Consider the following 10,784-nt stretch of genomic DNA (forward strand, 5'->3'; position numbering starts at 1 on the left):
TTGCCGGTGATGCCGCAGTGGCCGGGCACCCACTGTAAGCGCACGACGCATCCTTGCTGCGCTAGGCTCGAGACGCTTGCGCGGATGTCGCGCACTAGTGGAGTACCACGGCCGTTGCACTGCAGGCGGGTGAGAGCGGCACAGGAGTCGCACAGCAGAGCACTCCTGGGTGGCGAAGGGACGATGGAGGTGGTGGTGGTTGATACTAAGGGATATTCTGGGGAGGGGGATACTGGCCCCGATGTATGTTGGCCTCGTGGGCATCATTCTTGGGGGCCAGGGGAAGGGGATTGGGATGTGGGGAGGGGAGGGGGATTGGGGTGGTGGCACGGGACAGGGACAGCACTTCACAGGACACCGGAGACAACACCCGAGGCACCAGGCACGCAGCAAGCAGCCGACTCGCTGGGGAGGGGAAGATGAACGGCGCGCTGGGAGTGGCGCGCGTCGTCGGGGGCTTGCCGGGGGCAAGGAGCCGTCACCCCGGAGGAGCCGGAGAGCCGTCCGGGGCAGGCGAAGGCTGCAAGGTAGCCGGGCTGCCTGCAGAGAGCCACCGAAGGGTAGCCGGTAGGGACCGCTGGTAGACTGCTGGGAGGCAGCGCGGCGGGGTGCGCTGGGAACCGCCGTTGCCGGCGGCGCGCAGGGGCTGTGAGGACAGCAGGGCGTCAGTGGGCTGGCGACCAGGGACCGGCGGTGGTGTTCGAAATCACGCCGGGAGCTGCGTCAGGACAGCAGCAGGGGGAGGAGACGCTGGAAACCGCCATGAAGACGGCGCGTCGGGGCCCCTCACGCACCAGTGCGCGAGGGGAGGGCGGAGGGCAGCAGGGAAGCCGCGCTCACGTCCGGGGCGGCACAGCAGGAGTCAGGGTGGCGAACAAGCCGCCGCCATCGTCCTCAGGTGCGCCGGCTGCTGGCGGGTTCACAGGAAACATGGGCCGCCGCCGCTGCAGCTGACGACGACGGCCCGAAGAGGCTCTCCCGGCGGGCGAGGGTTACCCGGCCGCCGGGCGAGTAGGCCTACTAGGAGTAGGGCGACGGGGCCCTACGCGGGCGACGAGTCGGCGGGGCGGCCTAGTAGCTCCCGCGGAGGTGCGCCGTACGGCGCTGGCCGCGCTCGGAGCTCCTTACGATCGTCCAAGGGGCGGGCAGGAGGGTGCGCGGCATCCTCCCGGAGAGCTGGTCCACGGCAATCGTGGTCCCGATCCGGAAGGCCAGGAAACCCCTCAAGGCTCTTTCCTCCTACCGACCTGTGTCGCTGACTTCAGCAGCCTGCAAGTCAATGGAGTTCGTGGCCCTGCAACGCCTCTCCTGGATAGCCAGGGCCAGCGACTTCCTCTCCGAGTGCCAGACGGGCTTCCGCAGGCACCGCTGCACAGCAGACTCCATTGCCGATGTGGTCTCCTGCCTGGAGGAGGCCAAGCAGCAGGGAGAGGTTGCCTTCCTGGTCCTACTGGACGTCCAGGCAGCCTTTGACAGCCTGCCCCACTCCATGATCGAGCAGGCTCTAGACGATCTTGGAGTGACCGGGCGGTTGCGCCGTTTCGTAACCGCCTTTCTTTCTAACCGGTCCATGCAGGTTCGGGTCGGGGGCACCCTGAGCTCTCCTCGCCCCATCACCGCCGGGGTTCCGCAGGGCTCAGTCCTCAGCCCCTTCCTCTTCAACCTGGTCATGGCCGGCCTCCCAAACGCCATCCAGCAGGATCGCCTTCGTGTCTTCTGCTCTCTTTACGCAGATGACACCGCTCTCTGGGTCCGCGCCCCCCGCAGGCACATCGTCTCTGCAAGGCGGGCTCTCCAGCGGGCCCTCGACGCGGTGAAGTCCTTCCTGACTTCCAAGGGCCTGGTGCTCTCCGCCACAAAGTCGGAGGCCCTTCTCGTCCACCCACGAGGTGCACAGGCCACGGCCGGGATCCGCACCCTGCAGATCGACGGCACCAACCTGCCCTGGAGACAACAAGTGAGGTACCTTGGGCTAACCATTGACCATCGCCTCACTTGGATCCCAGCAGACAAGCCCCTCCTGCTCCACCTGGACCGCGTCGGCCGAACGGCCGAGCGCCTCCTGGCACGTGGGAATGGCTGCTCTGCCTCCTGGGCCATCCGGCTGTTCGAGGCTGCTGGGACCTCGGCAGTTCTCTACGCCCTCCCCCTGGTGGCCCTCAGGGACACCCGGCTCAACCGCCTCGAGATTGCTCGGCGGAAGTGGATCCGCCGCCTCCTGGGAGTCCCACGGAACTCCCAGACCCCGGCCACCCTTGCCAAAGCGGGGGTGCTCCCACTAAACCTTCTGTTATTGCAGAGAGGCCTCACACACACGGACCGGCTCCACCATGTACCTGACGGTGAAGCCCTCTGTGCACGTCTCTTGGGGCGCCCCCACTCCAGGATGGGCATGCTCGCTGGCGCCTACCTGGAGTCCCTGTGCCAACCCAGCAGCCATCTGGCCCTCCCCCCGCTCCCCACGCGTCCTCCTCTGCAGGTCTTCCTGGACTTTGGAGGAACGTCCAAGCGCCGCACACCGGCTGCAGCCATCAAGCAGGCTGCTGCTGCCTTTCTGGAGGAGTGCGGAGACTCCACTCTCCTCTTCACCGATGGGTCGGTACTGCCGGCCTCAGGTCGGGCAGCTGCGGCTCTCGTGGCCCCGCAGCTGGGAGTCACCAAGTCTTGCAGGCTCTCCTTCCCAGGCAGTTCGACAGCGGCCGAGCTGGCAGGACTCCACCTGGCGGCTGACCTCATGGCGGCCCTCCCACCTGGTCCTGTGGCAGTCCTCTGCGACTCCCGGCCAGCCCTGCAGCTGCTGACCAGGTCTCACGATGTCGTGGCCACCACCTCTCAGCTCAGGGCCCGTCTGCACGCCCTGGAGGATGCGGGCCGCCGGATCACGCTGCATTGGGTGCCGGGCCACTCCGGCATTGAGGGCAACGACCTGGCTGATGCTTCGGCCAAGTCAGCTCACGCCGATGGGTCCCCGGTATCCTTGGCAGTGACCCAACACGATTTTGCCCGCTCTCTCCTGTTGCAGGTGGTGCGGACCCTTCACCCGGACCGGAGAATAGCGGCCCGAAAGCCCTTCCGCCGGCTCTCGGACCAGCTGCCCCGGCGGGACCGTTCCCTCCTTCTGCGTCTCCGAATCGGATGTACGTGGACGCCTTCCAGGCTATACGTCCATGGCCGGGCCTCCTCCCCTGCCTGCCCTTCTTGCGGTGACACGGGCACTCTCGGTCACCTTCTGTTGGCGTGCCCGGCCCACGACCTCCCCAGGCAACGCCTGGAGTCGGGCTACCGGGCACTTGGTCTCCGGACCACCACGGAGGACGACCTCCTGTTCCCGGTCCGCAACCAGCTCCAGGCGCACCGGGTTCTCCTCTCCTTTCTTGGCGAGTCTGGCCTGAGCCTCCTCCTCTAGTCCATCGCCCCGTCTAGCACGAGGCGTTGGCCACAAAGAGGTCCGCGGCTCCTTCCCCGGCCTGGTGCTTGCACACTATCCCAGTGCACCAGGTCTATTCCCCCCCCCCCCCCCCGCTGGTGCTTGCACACACTCCCAGTGCACCGCGGTTTTTTCCCCTCCCAGGTGCGAGCTGGAATTGCTGCTGCGGCGTCGAGATGGCGGGACCAAAGGATCCTCCTGACGGACCCCAGGCCACGGCTTCCCCCGGACATGATGCACCCTCTCCCCCCCCCTCCCCACCCTACATCCCCCTAACCCCTTCCCCTGGTCCCCAAGAGTGATGCCCTAAGGGCCAACATACGTCGGGACCAGTACCCCCTCCCCAGAATATCCCATAGCACCAACCACCACCACCACTCCTCGAAGGTCCAGACGGGAAGGGTGTGTGTCTGGCTGTGCAGCCGCAGGGCGGGTATGGTAGCCGCCGCTGCGAGGGAGCGGCTGTCGCGGACCACTGAGCCGTCGGTGTACACGAGGAGATGGTCGTGAAGCTCCTCGTGTAGGACGGCTCTGGTCAGCTGCTGCACAGCACAGAGGGGTGTGCTCCGCTTTCCCGCGATGCCGACGATTTCTCGCTGTATCTCCGAAGCAGCAGGCCAGGGTGGGCAGGGGCCGTAGGGGGGGGGGGGGGCTTTTGTGAGGCGCTCGTATTCCTGTAGCGCCGCACCCATTCGTGAGCGTGGGTGCGTGCGCATTCGTTGCAGAAGCGAGCCGCCGTCCTGTGCGCGATGGAGACGGTCGATATGATGCAATGCCCTGCGCGCTGCTTGGAGCTTGAGAGGCCACGCTCCTGCCTCGGCCAGTGTTGCGGCGCACTGGGAGTTCTTTGGCAGGCCGAGGCACACGCGCAGGGACTTGCGGTGCTGGAGCTCCAGTTTCCTCTAGCACGGCTTGCGCACCGAGACGAGCGGCAACGCGTAGAGTGCCGCCCCCAATGCTGCGGCGTTGTACAGACGCAGCGCGGCTTGCTGTGAGATGCCCTGGCCTCGAGCGGTGAGCTTGTGCACGGCGGCGGTGATCCTCTTCATCTGCAGACAGGCCTTGGTCGCCGCGAGGCGGAAGGAAAGGCGCCAGTCGATGTCCAGGCCAAGGTACCGCACCGATTTACGCCAAGGAATCGGAGTCCCGTTTACTGAAAGTGGCGCAAGGCGCGAGCGCGAAACGCAAGCCATGGCGACCGATTTGTCCGCGCTTAGCGACAGACCTAGTCCGCGCAAGCAGGCGTCAATTGCTGTCAGCGCTCCCTGAAGGCACTCCCGCACGCGTAGCGCCTCGCCCGGTAGCCCCCGGCACCACAGAGCAATGTCGTCCGCATATATGGACACGTACACATGGTGTCGGCCGCTCTTAGGGAGGCAGGCCGGCACCAGTAGTAGTAAGTGGATGAAAGGGGAACAGGAAAGTGCACGGGCCTGTGACTGATGTTAACGCACCACCACCACTGCCGGCGTGCAGATAGAGAGGAGAAGGATAGGTAGAGTTTCAGAGGAAGGAGAGAGGGGGGGGGGTATAGAGATGCGGGAGACGCAGTCGTATCAGACAGTCAGCCAGCTGCCTTGGGCTAGCAAAAGCCGTCCAGGCCCACCGACTTTTTCCACGTTAAACAAAAACGGGGATAGGACAGAGCCCTGCGGCACGCCCAGTTCCACCGTACGAGGCTCGGAGAACTTGCCCCCTACTCGTACGCGCATGGTGCGCCCGCTCAGGAAGCCGCTAACATATTGCAACAGGCGCCCGCTCACACCGGCTCCCTCGAGCACCACGAGAATTGGTGCGCGATGGACGTTGTCAAAAGCGCTCGAGACGTCCAGCAGTAGCAGCAGCGCGACCTGTCTTGCTGCCCTGGCGTGCTCCAGCGCCGTGACAACGTCCGAAATCGAATCTGCCGTGCACCGCATCCCACGGAAACCCGTCTGCCGCTCGTCAAACAAGTCAGCATCCGCGGCTCGCTCGTTCAAACGCTGCAACGCCATATGCTCCATGAGCTTACCCGCCGCCGATGTTAGTGCCACTGGTCGGTATCCGCTCAGCTCCGTAGGCGGGCGCTCTGGCTTACGACCGCGGTGCGCCAGTCCTCCGGTAGCTCCCCTCTAAAGTGGTTATTTGGGGGGGGGGGGGGGGGGGGAACTCTCATACGGGGAGTAGGGGGGAAAGGGCGGTAGCTCCCCGCGTTCCCACACCAGGTGGATCTGCTGCAGTTGGATCTGTCGTTGCTCCGCATTGCAGCTTCCATCCTATACTAATCGTTTTCGGCTGGCCTCATCCATCGCAGTGTTGGAATCTGTTGTAATCAAATACAGCTCAAAGGATATAGTTCACAATGCAGGGCACGGGAGAAAAAAAATAGCTGCAGTTGAACAGCGGCTGATCATAGAGAAGCGCCGGTTAAATCGAAATAGGTTTGAATCACGTTAGAACCGATGCTTGGGCGATTTGGCACGCATTTCAAACCTGGTGTGTCTTTCCTTTCGTTTTTGTCAAAAATCGCGCTGTTCCTTTTGAAATGCTTAAATCAACCATTTCAGAAATTAGTGGTGAGTATGAACGAATGAATTATCATTTACGGACAGTCTTTGGCCACACGTAGTTGGGAAATAGGGAAGAATAGGAAGCGTTATCAAGCTACAATTACGGAATTGTAAAAGCACTCAAAAGATAAAGAAACAGATCTAGGATGGACACGCAGCTTTTTTCGTCAAACACTGCCGCTGCGGAAGCCAAAATTGTTGGCGACGCAAAATTTGGTTTATGTAGAGAGAGAAAGAAAAAAAGCACAGCCGATTTGCGTAGTTAACGAACGGCGAAGTAGGTGCGCTAGCACTGCTGACCCCTGATATGCTTTTACAAGCGACGTAAAGTGCGCCGGCGCTCTATGAGGCCGCTCCGCCTTCTCACCGCCGACACCGGGGTGGGGGTGGTGGGAAGTTATTAAGGCGCAAGCCTCTCTTGGCTCATGAGTGGCGTGAACATCAGAAGTTGTCCGCACCAAGTCTCAGTCATAAGTTGGATGGTAGATAAAACAAAAATGTAAATGTTGATAAGCAACATGAAAACATAAAATAAGGAAAATAAAGATGGAGGGACAAAGAGAGGACAGGGACAGGCTTTCGCACTTACGATCTTAAGGGAAGTGCATAAGGATAATGGGTCCGTAATTAGTATTACCGCGGATAAGGAGTTGGGTATCTTGCGCAGAGCAAGAACCACCGCTAGAAGCTCGGCAAGATAAATAGGTGTGAAATCTTGAAGACGGGGAGAAAAAGACCAGTCAAGGGACTGGGAGTAAATGCCTACACCTGCCTTTTCTTCACACACCGAGGCATCAGTCGCAATTGCAACATGTGAGCAGAAGTTCATCAGGTAGTCTTGCAACATATAGTTTAACAATGAGAGAGGCAGTAATTTAGCATTACGTGGATAAATATCATCGTAGATGATGTCCACAAATGAGGGAATGGATCGCACCGGAGCAATTTCAGGTATTCGCACGTTTAGTGGCGCCAAGCAAGTATTCAACCAAACAGATTTGGGGAGCTTGAAGCCGAGACCATCCGACAGCCAAGAACTCCGCTGGCTGACCTAGGAAAATCAACTGGGATACATGCTGCTGCGAATCGCAGAACTAAGAACGTCTGTACCGTCAGAAAAGAGCGTGGAAGGGCGACAAACAAAACAGTAGTGGGAAGGTAGGAGAGGAAAAGGGAGGATTAAAGTGCACAGGGAACAATCGCGGGAAGACAAGTTACAGCAAATAACAATCACAATAAATCTCAACAGTGTGAGAGAGGAAAAGGCAGTTGGAAATGCCGCAGGAGAAACGGAGCAGAAAACACGACGGCGAGAGGGGACAAAAATACAGAAATGCACAAGAAAGAAAAAGTATAGAAATGCACAAGAGAGTAGCCTGGAAGGGCAACAAACAAAATAAAAGAGTAGTGACGGAATAGGAGCGGAAAGGGGGGATTAAAGTGCACAGGGAGCAAACGTGGGAAGACAAATCACAACAATTCACAATAAGTCTCAACAATGAGAGAGAGGAAAGAGCGGCAGGAGGGACGGGGGAGAAAACACGACATCGAGAGAGGACAAAAAATTCAGGAATGCACAAGAGGAGCATGGAAGGACGACAAGCAAAAGAGTAGTGGGAAATTAGGAGCCGAGAAAGAGGGATTAAAGTGCCCAGGGAACAAAGGTGGGAAGACAAATCACAACAATTCACAATAAGTCTCAACAATGAGAGAGGAAAGAGCGGTAGGAAATGCGACAGGAGAGACGGGGGAGAAAACACGACAGCGAGAGAGGACAAAAAAATACGGGAATGCGCGAGAGAGGAGCGTGGAAGGACGACAAGCAAAAGAGTAGTGGGAAATTAGGAGCCGAGAAAGGGGGATTAAAGTGCCCAGGGAACAAAGGTGGGAAGACAAATCACAACAATTCACAATAAGTCTCAACAATGAGAGAGGAAAGAGCGGTAGGAAATGCGACAGGAGAGACGGGGGAGAAAACACGACAGCGAGAGAGGACAAAAAAAAATACGGGAATGCGCGAGAGAGGAGCGTGGAAGGACGACAAGCAAAAGAGTAGTGGGAAATTAGGAGCCGAGAAAGAGGGATTAAAGTGCCCAGGGAACAAAGGTGGGAAGACAAATCACAACAATTCACAATAAGTCTCAACAATGAGAGAGGAAAGAGCGGTAGGAAATGCGACAGGAGAGACGGGGGAGAAAACACGACAGCGAGAGAGGACAAAAAAAAATACGGGAATGCGCGAGAGAGGAGCGTGGAAGGACGACAAGCAAAAGAGTAGTGGGAAATTAGGAGCCGAGAAAGAGGGATTAAAGTGCCCAGGGAACAAAGGTGGGAAGACAAATCACAACAATTCACAATAAGTCTCAACAATGAGAGAGGAAAGAGCGGTAGGAAATGCGACAGGAGAGACGGGGGAGAAAACACGACAGCGAGAGAGGACAAAAAAAAAATACGGGAATGCGCGAGAGAGGAGCGTGGAAGGACGACAAGCAAAAGAGTAGTGGGAAATTAGGAGCCGAGAAAGAGGGATTAAAGTGCCCAGGGAACAAAGGTGGGAAGACAAATCACAACAATTCACAATAAGTCTCAACAATGAGAGAGGAAAGAGCGGTAGGAAATGCGACAGGAGAGACGGGGGAGAAAACACGACAGCGAAAGAGGACAAAAAAAATACGGGAATGCGCGAGAGGAGCGTGGAAGGACGACAAGCAAAAGAGTAGTGGGAAATTAGGAGCCGAGAAAGGGGGATTAAAGTGCCCAGGGAACAAAGGTGGGAAGACAAATCACAACAATTCACAATAAGTCTCAACAATGAGAGAGGAAAGAGCGGTAGGAAATGCGACAGGAGAGACGGGGGAGAAAACACGACAGCGAGAGAGGACAAAAAAAAATACGGGGATGCGCGAGAGAGGAGCGTGGAAGGACGACAAGCAAAAGAGTAGTGGGAAATTAGGAGCCGAGAAAGGGGGATTAAAGTGCCCAGGGAACAAAGGTGGGAAGACAAATCACAACAATTCACAATAAGTCTCAACAATGAGAGAGGAAAGAGCGGTAGGAAATGCGACAGGAGAGACGGGGGAGAAAACACGACAGCGAGAGAGGACAAAAAAAAATACGGGGATGCGCGAGAGAGGAGCGTGGAAGGACGACAAGCAAAAGAGTAGTGGGAAATTAGGAGCCGAGAAAGGGGGATTAAAGTGCCCAGGGAACAAAGGTGGGAAGACAAATCACAACAATTCACAATAAGTCTCAACAATGAGAGAGGAAAGAGCGGTAGGAAATGCGACAGGAGAGACGGGGGAGAAAACACGACAGCGAGAGGACAAAAAAAATACGGGAATGCGCGAGAGAGGAGCGTGGAAGGACGACAAGCAAAAGAGTAGTGGGAAATTAGGAGCCGAGAAAGGGGGATTAAAGTGCCCAGGGAACAAAGGTGGGAAGACAAATCACAACAATTCACAATAAGTCTCAACAATGAGAGAGGAAAGAGCGGTAGGAAATGCGACAGGAGAGACGGGGGAGAAAACACGACAGCGAGAGAGGACAAAAAAAATACGGGAATGCGCGAGAGAGGAGCGTGGAAGGACGACAAGCAAAAGAGTAGTGGGAAATTAGGAGCCGAGAAAGGGGGATTAAAGTGCCCAGGGAACAAAGGTGGGAAGACAAATCACAACAATTCACAATAAGTCTCAACAATGAGAGGAAAGAGCGGTAGGAAATGCGACAGGAGAGACGGGGGAGAAAACACGACAGCGAGAGAGGACAAAAAAAAAATACGGGAATGCGCGAGAGAGGAGCGTGGAAGGACGACAAGCAAAAGAGTAGTGGGAAATTAGGAGCCGAGAAAGGGGGATTAAAGTGCCCAGGGAACAAAGGTGGGAAGACAAATCACAACAATTCACAATAAGTCTCAACAATGAGAGAGGAAAGAGCGGTAGGAAATGCGACCGGAGAGACGGGGGAGAAAACACGACAGCGAGAGAGGACAAAAAAAAAATACGGGAATGCGCGAGAGAGGAGCGTGGAAGGACGACAAGCAAAAGAGTAGTGGGAAATTAGGAGCCGAGAAAGAGGGATTAAAGTGCCCAGGGAACAAAGGTGGGAAGACAAATCACAACAATTCACAATAAGTCTCAACAATGAGAGAGGAAAGAGCGGTAGGAAATGCGACAGGAGAGACGGGGGAGAAAACACGACAGCGAGAGAGGACAAAAAAAAATACGGGAATGCGCGAGAGAGGAGCGTGGAAGGACGACAAGCAAAAGAGTAGTGGGAAATTAGGAGCCGAGAAAGAGGGATTAAAGTGCCCAGGGAACAAAGGTGGGAAGACAAATCACAACAATTCACAATAAGTCTCAACAATGAGAGAGGAAAGAGCGGTAGGAAATGCGACAGGAGAGACGGGGGAGAAAACACGACAGCGAGAGAGGACAAAAAAAAATACGGGAATGCGCGAGAGAGGAGCGTGGAAGGACGACAAGCAAAAGAGTAGTGGGAAATTAGGAGCCGAGAAAGGGGGATTAAAGTGCCCAGGGAACAAAGGTGGGAAGACAAATCACAACAATTCACAATAAGTCTCAACAATGAGAGAGGAAAGAGCGGTAGGAAATGCGACAGGAGAGACGGGGGAGAAAACACGACAGCGAGAGAGGACAAAAAAAAATACGGGAATGCGCGAGAGAGGAGCGTGGAAGGACGACAAGCAAAAGAGTAGTGGGAAATTAGGAGCCGAGAAAGAGGGATTAAAGTGCCCAGGGAACAAAGGTGGGAAGACAAATCACAACAATTCACAATAAGTCTCAACAATG

The 10,784-nt window shown here is 56.8% G+C and overlaps 1 protein-coding gene across 1 annotated transcript; it reads left to right on the top strand.

Moving 5' to 3' along the window:
- Positions 1–241: 241 nt before the first annotated feature.
- Positions 242–3,406, top strand: LOC144120304 (uncharacterized). Its single transcript, XM_077652692.1, has 4 exons — positions 242–527; positions 644–898; positions 1,269–1,538; positions 1,734–3,406. Exons 1-4 carry the CDS (start codon positions 242–244, stop codon positions 3,404–3,406), a joined length of 2,484 nt encoding a protein of 827 aa, XP_077508818.1.
- Positions 3,407–10,784: the final 7,378 nt, after the last annotated feature.

This window comes from Amblyomma americanum, chromosome 2, assembly GCF_052857255.1.
Source record: "Amblyomma americanum isolate KBUSLIRL-KWMA chromosome 2, ASM5285725v1, whole genome shotgun sequence".
In the NCBI taxonomy this organism is placed as follows: Eukaryota; Metazoa; Arthropoda; class Arachnida; order Ixodida; family Ixodidae; genus Amblyomma; species Amblyomma americanum.

Excerpts from the sequence above, each read along its gene's own strand:
- LOC144120304 (XM_077652692.1), top strand. The coding sequence starts at position 242 with ATGTATGTTGGCCTCGTGGGCATCATTCTTGGGGGCCAGGGGAAGGGG. Across the intron at positions 899-1,268 it reads GCCGCCGCCATCGTCCTCAG|CCTGCAAGTCAATGGAGTTC; the intron begins GTGCGCCGGCTG and ends TGACTTCAGCAG. Across the intron at positions 1,539-1,733 it reads AGTGACCGGGCGGTTGCGCC|ATGACACCGCTCTCTGGGTC; the intron begins GTTTCGTAACCG and ends CTCTTTACGCAG.